The following is an 18,581-nucleotide window of genomic DNA, read 5'->3' as shown; positions in this document are numbered from 1 at the left end:
CTAAAGTTTACTTATGAAGTAGAATCTAAATAAGCTTCTAAAATGTTAATATAGATCCGATCTGCATAAGGATCCTGAAATAGAAGAAAATCTCTATAAAACAATTCCATACAATGTCAGTTTTAAGTTCATGCCACAGAACTAGACTTTTTACCTTATCATATAGAAGTCCCCTTGTTCTTTAATATGTTGTGCCAAATTAATGATCTCAGTAAATTTAAGTGGGGGATGAATTTGGGCCATTGTGATTCAAATTCTGCTCACTTTAATTCCATAAAACTCAAAGCCATGCCATATAGGTGTATGTGGTTTAAAATCAACATCTAGAAGTGGACTCAAGCGAACAGGAAGTCAATGCTGATTTTAGAAAAATGTGTAATACATCTTTCTGGCTAAGCAGTTTGGCAGCTATGTTCTACACCAGCTGCAGCTTTGGAGTGGTCTTCAAGTACAACTCCAAATAGAGTACAGTGGAGTATCCAGTCTAGGTAGAAAGAAAGGCTTGGAAAGAAAAAGCATGCAAACACTGATGATATTAGGTGCTTTTGGTCACCAACAAAAACCAGAAGCACATAGTGCCCCCAAATTGTGACTCTCTTGAACAGAGATTGGGTGAACTCCTTTAACAACTGGGGCAGGAGGAATACTCACCCTACAATTTGAGGAGCCTTCTCATGAAAATTTAGTTGCATTACACACTCTAACTTCTACAAGAAAATAATCTCCTATCATACAGAACATCCTCTTCATCTAAGGTACTTATATGGCCCCAAGCATCTCACAATCTTTAATGTATATACCCTCACAACACCTATGAGGTATGGAAGTGCTATTATCCAGAGCCACAGAGCCTTGTCTATGATACCACAAGAAGTTTGTAGCAGAGCTAGGAAACTGAACCAGAGCCACCCAAGTCCCAGGCTAATGCCCTGACCTTGTATCAACCTTCACCACCCTGTCAGTGCTACTCCTTCATCTTCATGTAATATAAATTTGAACATTGGAGAGCTGTCTCAGCATGCACCTGATGTGACAGATCTTAACACTGGAGATAATTTTATATTCACTATCACCCAACCCAGCAATCATTTGCTCAGGCGAGTAATATTACTCATGTAAGCAGCCCCATTACAAGCTATAGGATTTCTTGCCGCAGCAAACACTGTGCAAGGTAGTAAGTGTTTGCAGCACTGGGTCCCTAGTGTGTGAGATTATGTAATAGCAGTGAGGAAACGCAGAGGTTTTTAAAAGGAAGTGAGACGTAGCTCATGCATTGGGATTGAAGTTTAAGGAATATAAAACACTCCACTTAATCTGGAATGCTAGAAACATTTCTCAGAGAGAGGAGCTGCATTCTGCCAAGGCGAAGGAAGGAAAGTAGTGCATTGGGGAGAGTAAAGAACTGGGAGTTTCAATCTACGCTGGAAAATTTAGGACCAAAATTCACCAATATTGCAGTCCATAATCGCGGGCACCAATTTGTATCACCACACACCAAGTAGGGCCAGGAGCAGAACAGCTGATATTGTGGCTATGAGCGGAGCAAAACCCAGAGGGCACTGTTTCCTTAGGAGGAAGGAAAAGAGCTGCTGCTGCTGCTGCAATTGTTCCGCTGCTCCTGCTTCTTTGTCAGGACAGGAGGAGGAACTGAAAGCAGAATGGCCCAGGAACCTCTGCCCTTTTAATTGAAAGTAAGTTAGACCACATCACTAATTTACACATTTGCCACCAACCAGGCATATGAAACAATTTTTTACATCTTGCCTCATTTTTGCTGGACACTCTATTGCAGATGTCCTGCTTTCAGGACCTGACGAGACAGACGCTCTGATCTTTTCATTTTTATTTTTTCCCCTTCTAGACTCACTGTTCAAAATCAGCCATTTCTACTGCAGCTCTCAGAGTCGTATTATTTCTGCTTTCGAAAGGAACCGTCCTGCCACGTCTGATGAAAATACTGCAAGGGTTTTATATTCTCCAAGACACTAACAGAAACACAAGTATACAGTATATCCAGGCAAACTCACGCCCACATTTGTTTCCATGGTAACTCTTGGAGACATACATAAACCAACTGCAGAAAGAAGAAGGAAACTCAGTAGAGAGAATCATGTCTGCATTTTGACGTGCTCTTGTTAGTCAACATAACAACAAATACAACCCACAGAGATCTAAACCACAAACAGGTGTGGGTGGAATCTGAATTTTATCCTCAAAAATTTGCTCATACAACTTAGCTGGGGTTAAACCATGGTCCTCATCACCATAGGTGAATCTGTGAAAGTAAAACAGCACCAAACTTCCACCAATAATACATAATATATTGAATCTTTCTCTTGTATTATTATTTCTTGAGCGCTGACAACATGCTCAGCACTGAATGGTAATACACAGGAGAGATGGGCCGCTCTCCCTCCCTCTTTCTAAATCTCAGTTAATTTTTAGCCAGGTAGCCAGAAATAAACTGTGCTGTTGCCTGGGTAATAGTATATACTGTATATCGTTAATGAGCAATGTGGCCAGCAGCAGCAAGCCAAGCAATAGCTGGCAGACCCATGCTTCCCACTAAAGAGAGGCCTTATGACTCACTGGATCACTTCCCCTTTTTTTTTGCTTTAGAGTCAGTCCTTCTAGGTGTTCTTGCCCCAGGTTGCTTTAACCTACACTGGGGCTAGCACAGATCTATCCCAAGAATCAGGGAGCTGTAACAAGCTCCTAAATATCCTCTCTCTCTGCGGCACCATATAGAAATGTGACACAGCAGATCCATCACCACAAAAGCAAGCAATATGCTAATTTGGAATCCCAGTTGCTAAAGGTCAAGTAAACTGCAGCCACATAAAAGTTGACACTTGCCCATAAACTCCCCCTAAAGAGCAATGATTCTACACTGACATTAATATTACTTGTTTCAGAGTAGCAGCCGTGTTAGTCTGTATTCGCAAAAAGAAAAGGAGTACTTGTGGCACCTTAGAGACTAACAAATTTATTAGAGCATAAGCTTTCGTGAGCTACAGCTCACTTCATCGGATGCATTTGGTGGAAAAAACAGAGGAGAGATTTATATACACACACACAGAGAACATGAAACAATGGGTTTATCATACACACTGTAAGGAGAGTGATCACTTAAGAAAGCCATCACCCACAGCAGGGGGGGGAAAGGAGGAAAACCTTCCATGGTGACAAGCAGGTAGGCTAATTCCAGCAGTTAACAAGAATATCAGAGGAACAGTGGGGGGTGGGGTGGGGGGGAGAAATACCATGGGGAAATAGTTTTACTTTGTGTAATGACTCATCCATTCCCAGTCTCTATTCAAGCCTAAGTTAATTGTATCCAGTTTGCAAATTAATTCCAATTAAGCAGTCTCTCGTTGGAGTCTGTTTTTGAAGCTTTTTTGTTGAAGTATAGCCACTCTTAGGTCTGTGATCGAGTGACCAGAGAGATTGAAGTGTTCTCCAACTGGTTTTTGAATGTTATAATTCTTGACGTCTGATTTGTGTCCATTTATTCTTTTACGTAGAGACTGTCCAGTTTGACCAATGTACATGGCAGAAGGGCATTGCTGGCACATATCACATTGGTAGATGCGCAGGTGAACGAGCCTCTGATAGTGCGCCTGATGTGATTAGGCCCTATGATGGTATCCCCTGAATAGATATGTGGACAGAGTTGGCAATGGGCTTTGTTGCAAGGATAGGTTTCTGGGTTAGTGGTTCTGTTGTGTGGTGTGTGGTTGCTGGTGAGTATTTGCTTCAGGTTGGGGGGCTGTCTGTAAGCAAGGACTGGCCTGTCTTCCAAGATCTGTGAGAGTAATGGGTCATCCTTCAGGATAGGTTGTAGATCCTTGATGATGCATTGGAGAGGTTTTAGTTGGGGGCTGAAGGTGATGGCTAGTGGCGTTCTGTTATTTTCTTTCTTGGGCCTGTCCTGTAGTAGGTGACTGCTGGGTACTCTTCTGGCTCTGTCAATCTGTTTCTTCACTTCAGCAGATGGGTATTGTAGTTGCAAGAATGCATGATGGAGATCTTGTAGGTGTTTGTCTCTGTCTGAGGGGTTGGAGCAAATGCGGTTATATCGTAGAGCTTGGCTGTAGACAATGGATCGTGTGGTATGATCTGGATGAAAGCTAGAGGCATGTAGGTAGGAATAGCGGTCAGTAGGTTTCCGATATAGGGTGGTGTTTATGTGACCATCCCTTATTAGCACCGTAGTGTCCAGGAAGTGGATCTCTTGTGTGGACTGGTCCAGGCTGAGGTTGATGGTGGGAAGGAAATTGTTGAAATCATGGTGGAATTCCTCAAGGGCTTCTTTTCCATGGGTCCAGATGATGAAGATGTCATCAGTGTAGCGCAAGTAGAGTAGGGGCATTAGGGGACGAGAGCTGAGGAAGCGTTGTTCTAAGTCAGCCATAAAAATGTTGGCATACTGTGGGGCCATGCGGGTACCCATCGCAGTGCCGCTGATTTGAAGGTATATGTTGTCCCCAAATGTGAAATAGTTATGGGTGAGGACAAAGTCACAAAGTTCAGCCACCAGGTTAGCCATGACATTATGGGGGATACAGTTCCTGACGGCTTGTAGTCCATCTTTGTGTGGAATGTTGGTGTAGAGGGCTTCTACATCGATCGTGGCTAGGCTGGTGTTTTTAGGAAAATCACCGATGGATTGTAGTTTCCTCAGGAAGTCAGTGGTGTCTCGAAGATAGCTGGGAGTGCTGGTAACATAGGGCCTGAGGAGGGAGTCTGTATAGCCAGACAATCCTGCTGTCAGGGTGCCAATGCCTGAGATGATGGGGCGTCCAGGATTTCCAGGTTTATGGATCTTGGATAGCAGATAGAATACCCCAGGTCGGGGTTCCAGGGGTGTGTCTGTGCGGATTTGTTCTTGTGCTTTTTCAGGGAGTTTCTTGAGCAAATGCTGTAGTTTCTTTTGGTAATCCTCAGTGGGATCAGAGGGTAATGGCTTGTAGAAAGTGGTATTGGAGAGCTGCCTAGTAGCCTCTTGTTCATATTCCGACCTATTCAAGATGACAACAGCACCTCCTTTGTCAGCCTTTTTGATTATGATGTCAGGGAAGAATGTGCAAGTTAAAGCAGCTTGCTCCCTTTGTTAAACTGCTTTTGGAGGGGAATATTCTGGATTTGGTGAATATAAGGGATTTAGCACAGGACATTCATTTTATTTATTTTGGAAAGAGACAACCATTCTCCAACAGGAATACACCAAAAACCAGTAAGTCATATCCACTGCATTCTGACCCATCCCCTTGTTTATGACAGGAGTGTAGGGTGGCTCTAATTTACTGTACACTTTTCTTTGAGCGAATTGGACCTAACTTGCATCCCATTTATTAAATTTAAATCAAATGGCATTTCACTGGGCCCTAAATGTGTGATCAACCTCTTCAAAAAGCCATTGGACCAAGAAAGAGTAACAAACCAACACGGCAGAAAATAACCCACAAACAAATCCAGTCACCCACAAAGATTATCCAAGAGAAAGAGGAGTGGGCATATTAAAGAAATTCAGAGCATGAGAGTTGTTTAGCATATAACAACATTTAAAATACTAAAACAAAGAATAATAATTCACAAAATACCTAGTACTTGGGCAGCCCTTAAAACATTCAAAGCAATTCATCCTCACAACATTGCTGTGTGGGAAACAGATTAGTATTATAATCCACATTTGAGAGATGGGAAAACTGAGGCTGAGAAGTGACGCAACCTTCCCAAGGTCACACAAGCAAGTCAGTGACAGCCAATTTTAAAATTTGGGACTTCCTGAACTTCATGCCATTCCCCAGACCACACTGTCATGGAAGATAAAATCACTTAGGGAGAGATGGTGAATCCTTTACTCCTACATGTAAACAGTTATGTACAGGAATAGTCTCACCGAAGTTCATGTGAGTCCTATTCCTAACTACTCACTAGTGGGAGAAAAGGATTCACTATTTGGCCCTACTGAATGGGAAAGATACATTGCCAAGAGTATCTGGTCTAGTGAGATTTTCAGCAATTTCCTAGACTAAGATGTCTCCATATTATTTATTTCCCCTGCCTGGTTCTCTCTGGGTCCAAAATCATGGCATTTGTTTCTCACCTTTGATACAAAGTTGAACTTTATAATAATGCCCGCTGTGACACTACACCCCCTCTTTTTCATAGTGATATTATTATTATATGATTATGGTGTAATTATGATTCATTTTGTATAAGATGGGTCACGTAAGGTGTCATTGGAAAAGTTATGATTTGCTGAATGTGACTGTCCTATTTGTATACATGTATTTTTGTATCTGAAGTTATGAATAATGATTATGTATTGGTATTTCACATGTAGTCACACCTGGGTGACGCCCACTAGGCAAGATACTTCCAATCAAATAGCTGGTTGTAAAGAGCTCATTCAGGGTAATGGGCCATTAAGAAAAACAATACGCCTTAGAAAAAGCTTATCCCCCACCTGGTGAACCTTGCTGAGAACGCTCCAGACAGCCTATGGATAATGGGGGCGGTGACTCTGTAAGGGCATGTGACCAGACCACATGACTCTGGACTCCATTTTGGTTACCTGTATTTTTCCACAAATTGGTCTGGGAACTGAGTTTGGAACAAAGGGTTCCCACCGTATGGAAAGACTATATAAGGCAGGCAGTGGCATCATCTGTTGTTCTTCACTCCATCACAACTCAACACCTGAGAGAAGCTCCGAAAGAAAAAGACTTGGAATGGGGGAGGGGATCCCAAGCTACAAAGCAAGTGCAGCTGGTCCCTTAAGAATCTGCAAGTCTGCTTGTATCATCAGCCAGGGAGAGAATTTGCTAACTTATAACCTATCTTCCTAATATCTTAGGCTTAGTTTGCAGTTTTGTTTATTTTACAAAGTAATCTGCTTTGATCTGTTTTCTATCACGTACAATCACTTAAAATCTATCTTTCTGTAGTTAATAAACTTGTCTTATATTTTAACCTAAACCACTGTGCCTTTAAATGAAGTCTCTGGGGGAAAATCTCAGTTTGGTTAGCTACCACAAGTGTGTACATTCTTCTCCCCATTGAGGGAGGGGCAGGCATATTAATAAGCTTACACTGTACAGATCCTTGTGCAATGCAAGACTATATAATTTTGGGTTTATACTCCAGAGGGGGGTGCATGCCGGGGAGCTGGGAAACTGGCTGGGGTCTACTGTTTGCATGTGGGTAGCCCAGTTCAGGTGAGTGGCTCCACCTGCTGTTGTGTTGGATGATAACAGGGCCTGGGTGAGGCTGGCTGTGTCCCCAACCCAGCTGTGTGTTGGAGAGGGGCCCCGCGGTTCCCACAGCCCCCAGATTGCACCCAAGGGGTGACAAGCCATAACACTCAGATCTTGCTAATATTATGGGGATGAATCAAATGCATATATATATCACACAAAAGCTTTCTCTGATAACTCATCCATGATATTTTTAAGCTCCCAATTAAATATCACCATAATTTTTTGGCACACAATACATCAAGAAGAAGGAGACTATCCAAATTGCATTTCACACTAACAAAGAAGCAGGATTACTCTGAAAATATTCCTACTTTCATGTCTGAATATTCTATTCCATATAGTTTCTTATACTGCACTCATCCCCATAGTATCCAAGCTCCTTTCAGAAGTGCAATGAGTAATTTAGCACGTGTCATTTAGCATGTGTCCGACATTTAGCACACGTCTGTTCTCTCATCCTCTCTCCAGGAGAAGTGTGTGCAGTGGAATGTTTTGTTTTGGATTTTTTAAAAATAATACACACATAGACACATTGCTACATGTTTGTGTTAGAAATCGCAAGCACAAAGAAATGCACCCGAATGTAGCTTCTTCAGCATTGTGAACAGTTCATTTATGACTGACAGTTTACTGGATAAGGAAATGAGGATACTAGGTGATGGTCTATATGACCTTGTAGTTGGTGTTTTAAAGACAGAACTGTATCTGGACTCATTCTGCAGACAGTTAGGTAGGAAAACCTTCTGTAACACATCTGCTTGGAAGGATTCAATGGGCAAACCCAGCTGTTAGCATACAGAGTTAAGATAAATGTTTTCATTTGAAATGCTGCAGGTGTGGGTTCTGATCCGTTACACCATCGTAAATCAAGAGTGATTCCAGTGAGATAAATGGAAATAATTCTGATTTGCACCAGTGTGAATGACATCAGAATCAAGCCCTATTTTCAAACTGCAAACATAAAATATTTTGCTTTAAATATAGTTAGAGGATGTAGGCAGTGGTAGCGGGTGTTGGAAATCATAGTATATTGCACTAATTTCATATCTGGCAGATCCCTGCATGAAGGATTCTGCAAAACAATGGGGACCTTGTATTTCCCCACATTCACAATAATGAGAGCTACTCAGGAAAACAGGGCTCAAACTAAGGCAACTAAACATGAAATCCAGAAGCCACAGCATAGCAAGGAGCTCCCTCCAAAGGGAAGAATTCCCTCCCTTTTTGCCCAAGCTACACACGTTTTCATGCCTAGCAAAGGAAAAAAGCAGATTTGTACTTCAAAGTAGCTTTTTGCTACTATTAAAATTTGAGAACAAATGTCATAAATTTGCTGAGTGCAAAAAGTGTTCACACAACTCTTGTTTCAGACTAACAATGGCAGTTAACGCAGGCCCTTGATTTGAATGTATTCATAAAACCTTTAAAATGCCCTCCATTAGTGCAATATAACCTATAGGATGAATTTATATGCAGGCTATTCAATTCTCTGCAATGGCCAAGATGATGTTTTCCTCTTTTATGTCCGTCTTTCATCAAGATGGATCAAGCAATAATCTTAAAAATGCAAACGACATTTTAATCAGCATTTTTATGAACCTGAGTGCATTACAAGAATCCCACTGACTCACTGTAGTGATTAACAGAAATGACTACAGTGAGAGAATAGAATAGAATACAGAGCTACACAAATTAGGCCAATAATAACAAGATACGATGTGACAGTTGCTCCCTTATACAGAAGGTTTTGTGTGGGTGAAGGAATGCTATGGTAAAACAGATGCAATTAGCAACAATCTTTGTAAGGATACAGTTGGACCTCATCAAAAATCCTTGCTGAGACAATCAGTAACATGAGAGTATTAGTCTTATGAAGCCTAAATACTTCATTGCCAAGGCTGCACCTACAATTCTTCTTTCTCAGTCCTCCAGACAAGGCAAAGCTAATCCTCATGCACTTAATGCACTTACATCTAATTATAATTTCTGTCTCTCTCCTTCTCTCTCTAATTGCTAGCAGTTTTAGAAACTGGAAACATGATGTGAAATAATGGTTCCACTGAGGTCAATGACAAAACTCCCAGTTGCCTTCAGTGGGGCCAGGATTTCACCCATAGGATCCCAAACTGTCTGAATAAGATTTTTTCTCTCAGAGTTTATTAACGACAACCTATATGATGCATTTGGGGTTCCACCGGAGCATCTCTTTGAAGCATTCTGAAAGTACAGAGGTAAACTACATAGCTACTGAAGTATACGTGCAATGATACTCACATGAATGTTAAGAACTTTGCTAGTTTTCTGTCTATGTAGCAAGATCGTATTTTCTGGGTTCCTTTAATCTTTAGCAACGAAGAAAGCAAGAAATAGGAAGGAAGTTTCTCAGGGTTTAAGCAAGATTCAGACCAATCCAGTACAAGTCTGTATTCAGAGTGGTTGGTAGCGCATAAACAGGCATGCAGGTAGACTGTGGGGTTGCACTCACTTTTCTTTCATGGTTTCCAATGATGTTTCATTAGCTTAATGGGGGGTGCTCCTTATTTGGGACAGAAGGGTATGACTATTGTTGAGGACTCATATATTTCTTTGCATATCTGCTATCCTTCTGGTCTGTCTTCTCTCTTTTATCTCCTTCCTCTCGCTACGCCACTGCCCATACTTTTTTATATAATGTTATCCTGTTTTGGATGGTGGGTGAGAGAATGGGGGTAACAAAATGAACAGAACTTAGCCACTTACCTAATCAATGCCCAGCTAAGCTAAGCCTAAGGCTTATTATCAGCAAAGGAGAACAAACCCTGAGCCTATTGGTGTAAATAGGGTTGTCAGGTGTCCGGCTTTTGATCGGAACACCCGGTTGAAAAGGGACCCTGGTGGCTCCAGTCAGCACTGCTGACCAGGCCATTAAACATCCAGTTGGCGCAGGGCTGGCAGCTTCCTACTGGCTCCGCACGACTCCTGAGAAGCAGCGACATGTCCCTGCGGCCCATAGGTGGCGGGTCGGACAAAGGGGCTCTGCGCGCTGCCCCCGCCCCGAGTGTCAGCTCCGTTGGCAGTGGGTGGAGGCAGCACGCAGAGACGCCTGGCCGCGCCTCTGCTTAGGAGCTGGGGGATATGCCGGCCACTTCTGGGAACCGCCTAAGGTAAGCACCACCCGCACTCCCTCCCATACCCTAACCTCCTGCCCCAACCCTGAGCCCCCTCCTGCACCCAAACTCCCTCCAAGAGCCCACACCCCCTCCTACACCCCAGTCCGCTGCCCCAACTCTCTCCCAGAGCCCGCACCCCACACTCCCCCCTGCACCCAACCCCCCTGCCTCAGCCCTGAACCCCTCCCGCAACCAAACTCCCTCCCAGAGCCTGCATCCCCTCCCACACCCCAACCCTCTGCCCCAGACCGGAGCCCTCTCCCACACTCTGAACCCCTTGCCCCCAGCCCAGAGCCCCCTCCTATACCCCACAATCCCACATCCCCACACCCCAGAGCTTGCACCCCTCCGCCAGAGCCCTCTACCCCCCCACATTCCAACCCGCTGCCTCAGCACTGAGCCCCCTCCCACACCCAAACTCCCTCCCAGAGCCCACACCCCAACCTCATGTCGCACCCCAACCCCCATCCCAGTCCTGAGCACCATCCCGCACCCAAGTTCCCTCCTGGAGCCCAAACCCAATCCCCTGCCCCAGGTCGGAACTCCTTCACACACTCCAAACCCCTTGGCCCCAGCCCAGAGTCCCCTCCTGCACCTCAGACCCCTCATTTCTGGCCCTACCCTGGAGCCTGCACTCCCAGCTGGAGCCCTCACCCGCTCCTGCACCCCAACCCCCTGCTACAGCCCAGTGAAAATGAGCGAGTGAGTGAGGGTGGGGGAGAGCAAGTGACAGAGGGAGGGAGATGGAGTGAGTGGGGGCGGAGCTTCAGAGAAGGGGCGGGGCAGGGATGGGGCTTTGGGGAAGGGGCAGGGCAGGGGGTGTGGCAAAGGTGTTCAGTTTTGTGCGATTAGAAAGTTGGCAACCCTAGGTGTAACACAGAGAGTAACATTTTCAAAACTGACACAGGCTCTTAGGCCCAGTTCCTCAAAAGGTATTTAGATGTCTAACTCCACTGAAAATACCTTTGAGGACTGGGCCTTCAGGGACTAAGTCCCACTGGCTCCTAAATAACTTAGGCACATTTGAAAATTTTACCCAGAATCACTTAGGAGGGAGTGACAAGAGAACTCTGCTACCCTTGGTGATCAGGAAGGTGCTATATATTTAAAGATAGATCCCAAACAACTCTGAGGTACAATATTTCTTTTCAGGTGCAACTGTGGTGAATGCACAGCCAAGAAAGCCACATTAAATAAGTACAGAGTGATATATTGCGTTGATTCACTACTGAAACTGCTTTAAATCACAGCTCTTGAATAACTCAGAAGGAGTATTGCCAGCTAACAGCAAGGGTTTAGAAGGCAAAAAGAGAAGAGCTTAAAATAAATGCATCCAAGCAAAATACAGGATAAAAAAAATCATTCATCGCATAAGGAAAGACTAATGATTGAAGCCAGTTTACATGTATGCGCATCAGGCTGACCAATTCTAGGGACAGTTGGCACAGCATGTAGATAGGATGTATATTAAACAGTGTATAAGGGAAATAAATTCTTAAACTTCAGGGCATGAGATCACTTCCTTAAGGAAGAAGATTCCCCTATAGGCAGGTTATCCCATTAAGGCCACTACAGTAAATCTTGCACCTTTCTCTGAAGTACCTGGCTCTGGCAACTGTCTGTAACAGGCTACCAGACTATATGGACTACTGGTTGGATCTGGCATGGCAGCTCCTCTGTTCCTAACAGAGGAAGGAATCTGCACCTGCTCAGTAGGTAGGATTTCTGGGCTGCTTGGGTAGGGAGACAGGGAACTCGTGTAAATAAGCCCCTCCAAGCAGGCCATTGTATATCTCCAGCCCTCTCTTTCACGCCTGCTAGGGTTATGGAGACTGCAGTAGTTAATACACACTTAAGCCTACAGAGCCTACAGTAACATCTGTGTGGCTCCAGCAGTAATGGGGGCAAAGGAGAACAGAGAGGGTTATGGAGGGAAGCCTGTCCTTTTCCAGAATAAACAGAAAGATTTCTCTTTGTGGGAAGGATCTCTGGAGGAGATGTCACCTTTTCATCCCCCACTGCCAAATGCTATGGCAAGCTCCCACCAAACAAGCTCTATTTTGGAGGTGTTGGTCGGGGGACTTCTTTGGTATACATGCATCTGATGAAGTGAGCTGTAGCTCACGAAAGCTTATGCTCAAATAAATGTGTTAGTCTCTAAGGTGCCACAAGTACTCCTTTTCTTTTTTGGTATACATGGTGTCTCCTGACTGCCACTCAGCTGTGAAGAAACCTGCAAGAAATGTTTCACGATCACCTCTGGAGGGATCTTCCTCACCAGTAGCCATGATCTTCTTACAGCCTTGTGGCTGCAAAGCTCGGGGGGTACCAAAGCTCTTGAAGGCCCTGAACCATGGATGCTGCTAGACCCAGGACAGGACCCAGAAGTAATCAATGCAGTAAAGTTTGATGTCTTGCATTTCCCAATCATAGTCACTACTGAGTGGCATAAATAAAGGTGAGTCACATATTAAGTCAAAAGTCTGGTTAGAACTTCATGCATTTTCAGAATTTTTAAAAAATTATTGTACATAATGCAAGAACAAACATACACAGAACACTTTCCTTTTTGCTTTCAGTCACCCATCTAAATCTGAACCAGGGCCTTAATCAGAAGTAAAATCCATCAATAATGGTGCCTGTCACTTACTTGGCTTAACATTAACGATGACATTCTCGGCCGAGTGCTGAGGTGGGAATCTGCAGTTCTCTCCTGGGCCTTCACTGCTGCCATATTCTATTACTTCCACTTGTCCAAGTGGCACACTCCATTTTAATAAATACCTTAGGCCAGTTGCCATGATGCCACTGCTTTCATACGAAGAGCTGGAAGATGCATAAATTATTGATTTTTTGAGCACCTGTATGTCTTTCATGCTAGTAGTCATTTTATTTACTATTTTTATTTGAAAAATATGCCTACTACATAGGTCTCTGTAACATGTGCAATTCTATTTTTTAAAAAAATCACACCCATCACATTGACCAGCATTGCTGTGTCTTTTGCTCTTTACACAACAAACATAATGTAAAGGAACTACGCTGGGTATACTGGGGTCCAGGTAAACACGTTTACTAACTATATATATCATGCAAGACTTAGCTACATAGACACACTACTGTTCAGGCTAGCCTCTGAGGACATTTGGAACACAGATGACAGAGAGGGTCACTAGAGGGCTCACAAAATATTTAAAGTATATTACCCAAGGGATTACCTATCATGCGCTCAAGATCAGAAGACTTGGACTTTGATGGGTGAACTGAACCTCTAGTGAGAATGCCCTGCTCCCACCGGTCAAACAGTATTAGATTCTCATCTGACCTCAGCTCTCATGTGTAGGGTTGCCAACTTTCTAACAGCACAAATCTGAACATCCCTGCCCCGCCCTTTCTCTGAGGCCCCACCCCTACTCACTCCATTCCCCGCCCCCTCCATCACCCACTCTTCTCCACCCTCACTCACTTTCGCCGGGCTGGGGAATGGGGTTGGGGTACGAGAGGGAGTATGGGTTCTGGGCCGGGAGTTCAGGCTCTGGGATGGAGCTGGGGATGAGGGATTTGGGGTGCAGGCTGGGGCAGGTGTGCAGCAGGTGAGAACTCTGGTTGGGAGTCCATGCTCTGGAGTGGGGCTGGGGATGAGGGATTTAGGGTGCAGGAGGGGCTCCAGGCTGGGCAGGAGGTTGGGTGCAGGGGGGTGAGACCTCCAGCTGGGGGTGAGGGGTTTCGGGTGTGAGGGGGGCTACAGGCTGGGCCAGGGTCATGGGGTCCCAGTAGTGCTTACTGTGGCTCCGAGGAAGCGGCCACCAGATCCCTGCAGCCACTAGGCTCATGGGCAGCCAGGCGACTCTGCATGGTGCGTGCTGCCTTCGCACCTGCAGGCACTGCCCCCTGAAGCTCCCATTGGTCACAGTTCCCAGCCAATGGGAGCTGTGGAGCCATTACTGAGGGTGGGGGCAGCATGCAGAGCTTCCCAGTCCCTGGCCACCCCAGTGCCAAGGGGCTGCAGGGACCTGGTGGCTGGTTCCAGGATGAGCGCGGAGCCAGTGCAAGTAGGGAGATTGCCTTAGCCCTGGGGCTCAGCTTTGCTGACGACTGGACTTTTAATGGCCCAGTTTGCAGTGCCGACCGGAGCTGCCAGGGTCCCTTTTCAATCAGGTGTTCCAGTCAAAAACCAGATGCCTGGCAACCCCACTCGTGTGGCACAATACTATGTATTTTAGGTTTTTCTTTCCTCTGAAGACAGAAGAAAAAGCAACATGTAGATGATCTGCTGTTGTTCATAATGTAGAGAACTCTCACATAAATGATTAACCATTCCAAACAGAATATGCCAGGCACAACCAAATACATGAAGCACAGCACAAAATGAAACATGTATACATGTGTATGAAGCAGGGCTAAGAGCTGAGATAAATAATGGCATAATTAATTTTCATATGTGCTTAGGCACAGAAAACAGCCCCTAATGATCGAAGACTTCTAAAGTATTAATTAATCTCTGGTGAGGAATAAGCTGAACCCTGGATAAATCCAAATTTTAGCTGTATTCCTTTCATGCTCCTCGTGAATCACAAGTTTCAGAGTATCTTAAAATCTACAATTATTGTATCCACAATTTTCCACTTACCTTGACAATGCTCCACCAGTTCTCACTGATGTTTTATTTTACCAAACCTTTATTTTCCACAGGATGACAACTAAAAATGTCACTCTCCTCTAGTATTTTAACTATAATCTGTGATCACCTTTATCAAATCTACTATATTCCACAGGCATGAAATCCCAAACCAAATGTCTAATTTGCATTTCTTGGCATTATTAAATATTCAGTACTACCCTAACATATCTTTAATATAAGGTTTTCACATTTATGATGCATAAATACACTGAAACCTGCTGATAGCAAAACTGCTTCATAATGAAGAAAAACAAAAGCCAATCTTGTTTTAAAGTATTGGAATGTGCAAACTGCAACACTGCTTAGCGTGAAGATATTCTCTGGAATAAAATAATACTTCCCTATCAATAGGTTCCACCATATATGCACCCCTTGCAAGGTTCCACCCCTTGCAATCATGGGTGACCCACAAATCACTTTAAAAAAAAGGACAAGATATTTTCCAAATCATGGGACAGACTGTCCTTTCTGCCTCCATAAACGGAGGGTAGAAAATCCAGCAAATATGAGCAGGGTGTGTTTGTGAGAAAGGAGATTTATCTTTGTCTCCTATTCCCTGATGAATCCTATCAGCAGATGTGCCAAGAAATCAAGTTTCATGGATAGGAGGGGATTGGCTACAGGGGCAGAGAGTGGTCACTATCAGCAGTGTTGTTCCTTTGCCAGTGTTGTTCCTACAAGAATGAGCAAGTATTATAATGATCCTTTATGGATTTAAAGTCTATGAAGAAGCCCCAGATCCGGATGCCTCAAAGCTGCAGAATAGTATGGATCCTGATCTGGAGGCACAGCTTGCAGCTGGGCCCATCCCTAAGTGGAATGCACAGCGGTTAGAGGTGAAAAGCCCTATTGTTGACACGAGTAAAGCCTTTATAAACACATTATTATGGAAAAGGTGTGGGTGGAGAACTTGTGAGAGCTAGTTCAATTCTGAACTGCTAGAGAAAAAATAACCCTGTAAATTTTAATGAGATCTTTTTCTATGTTAACAAATCCTGTTTCGGGGCAAGGCCAGATGGCTATAGAAAAGTAGTCCTTTTGGGATCCGGGAAGTGGGCGGGCAAAGCCCATCCACTGCTAAAGGATCCCCCCCAGCACAAAAGGGGGATCCACAGGACCCAGATTCCAAATAATTCCGGAGGACAACTAATGAAATAACAGGGACAGGAGTGTGGTCAAAGGGTCCCGACGGGGCTCCTTATGGGTTGGTGCCTCGAACGCTGGGGCGTTAGGGGGCGGAGGAGGGAAGATAGTAGCCCCTGGTGGGTCAGGACGGGTAAACACAAAGGCTGCTCCCTGGGGGTCATCTATTGGCAAAGGGAAGGAGACAGCCCCAGGGGCGGCAATAATATCTCGGGAGGTGGACGGGATGGGGCACGGGCAGGGTTAGAAGCGAGATTCTGGGCCGGGAGAGGGCTCTCAATGATGCCGGGAGAGGGCTCTATGGTGGATTTGGCAGCCACGGCATTAGGAGGTGGACTATCTTCTGTAGGGCCCCCTCCCAGGAAGGAGGTCAAATGCTCCTCACCAACGAGGAGTGCCCCTGGTGGCTCAGGTCCTGGCCGCATGGCACTGGCCGTCGCCTCAACAGGCTCGGTGGCCCTCAGCTGGGCTGATGGAGGAGTCCAGGGGTTCCTCGGAGGTGGGAGCGGAAGCAACAGTTGGGGGAGGGAGCATGGGAAAAGGGGGGCTGGAGTGAAGTCGCCCAGATTGAGGCCCGCTGGCATAGGGTCATCCCACCCCTGGGTGACCAAGGTCAGACCCAGGGCCTCGGTCTCCTCATATATGGATGGGAAATCATTTTCCGCCACCCTGGGATTCTCCCTGCTGGCACCTGACGCGACGATTGCCTCGGGACACACTGAGGTTTCAGATGGCGCCTCGGGGGCCTTGGAGGGGAAGGACTCCCGTGGAGGGGAGATACTGCCTTCCAGTGCTGCCACATCTTCCCCAGCCAGCTCCGGTGGATGGAACACACCCGTGGGTAGAGCGGAAGGCTCGGCATCAGTGCCCCCCTTCCTGGTCTTCTGGGGGGGCCTCCGCGTCGAGGGGAGGAGCGGAGCTCGAGCCTTCCGCTTGCCCCGCTTCTCCTGGATTAGGGTCCAGCGCTCCATGGCATCATCCAGGGGCTGGCTAGCAGGGGTCGTGTCAGGGGGCAGAGGCGATGGCTCAGGGACTTGAGGGGATAACGGTGGGGCAGCACAAGGGAGGGAAGGTTCCCCTTGGGGCAGGCCCTCTCCTATGCCCGGCGGTGTCCCTGCCACACCCTCCTCCACAGGCCCCATCAGATTGCAAACAGCGGGGGCGGGGCTCTCCCGCTGCTCTGCGCATAGTTGGGGAGGTGCCCCTTGGGCCCGAGTGGGAGCAATGGTGGACTGGGAAGGAGGCGGGGTGGTTTCGGGCGCCGGGCAGCCAGGACCACGGGCGATGACGGGGCCAGTGCCCTGCCGGGGCTCGGGAGTCCCAGATGCCCCTCCTTGCCAGGCCACGGTGCAGTCCCTTGGAAAGCGCCCCATTGCCCGGCAGAGGTAGCACCAGGCCTCCCCCGTGGAGTAATGCACCCGGTAATGGGCCCCCTGGTAGAGGACTAGGAAGGACCCCTCCAGCGCCTCTCCGTCAGTTGAAGCTGCACTTGCCGGCGGAACGAGAGGACGTGACGGAGGGCGGGGTCTTTGCAGCCCAACGGGAGAGGGCTGATGACAGAGGTGGGTTTCCCCAGGGTAGAGAGGGCAGGTAACAGGGTGGCATTGGGAAGAAAGGGAGGGATGGATGTCAGGACCAGGCGGACGCCCAGGTCCTCTAGCGGCTCCAAGGGGACGAACAAGCCCCCTATTGCCAGGCCCTTCTCCACCGCCTCCTGGGTGGCGGCCTCTGATACTAAGAAGAAGACAACCTTGCCATACATTTTGGAGGCTGCCATAATGGCCGTGGGCCCCACCACCCTTGCCAACGCCCGCACATAGGTCTCCATATGGGGCAAGGCGGGCACCAGGAGGCAACGGATGCCGTGCTTCCTGGTCATGGTGGGAAAGGGGCCCCAACCGCTATAGATGGTGGCAGAGGCGGTGGGCGGAAGAGATGACGTAGCGGCAGGCGGGGGGGGGGGCAGCTGCCACCTGGGCATACGCCTTGAGGGCCGGAGGAGGGACACCCAGGGAGGAATGCCCTAGCCGGTGGTGGGGCCGGGGCACTGGGGGCAGCCCCTGCCATGGAGGGCCTGATCTTTTTAGCGGGGCCCTTCCCCTTCTTCTTACCCTGGCCCTTCCCGCTGGCTGGGGGGCTCTCCCAGAATCTGAGTGGGGGAAGGACGTGGCAGCAGTGCTTGTCACTGCTGGTGCCCCAGCGGGAGTGGTGGCAGATGGTTCGGCAGCGGAGGTAGAGACTTGGGGGGGTGATGGAGGGGTAGACGGGGGAGGGGTAGCTGTGGCTGCTGGGGGGGGCCCACCCATCTCGTCCCCCAGCATCGTGAGCAGGGAGGGAAGGGGA

The 18,581-nt window shown here is 46.8% G+C and overlaps 1 protein-coding gene across 5 annotated transcripts in view; it reads right to left on the bottom strand.

Annotated features, from left to right (window-relative positions):
• ARHGEF10 (Rho guanine nucleotide exchange factor 10) overlaps positions 1–18,581 on the bottom strand; it is a 193,433-nt gene that overhangs the window by 66,295 nt on the left and 108,557 nt on the right. For all 5 annotated transcript variants that reach the window (XM_038397350.2, XM_038397348.2, XM_038397349.2 and 2 more), the window contains one exon: positions 13,065–13,240. In XM_038397350.2, coding sequence (XP_038253278.1) covers positions 13,065–13,240 — 176 coding nt within the window. The remainder of the gene's footprint in view (positions 1–13,064; positions 13,241–18,581) is intronic.

Source organism: Dermochelys coriacea, chromosome 3 (assembly GCF_009764565.3).
Source record: "Dermochelys coriacea isolate rDerCor1 chromosome 3, rDerCor1.pri.v4, whole genome shotgun sequence".
Lineage (NCBI taxonomy): Eukaryota > Metazoa > Chordata > Testudines > Dermochelyidae > Dermochelys > Dermochelys coriacea.
The sequence above is the reverse complement of the archived record's forward strand: the minus strand, read 5'-3'. Positions and strand labels throughout refer to the sequence as shown.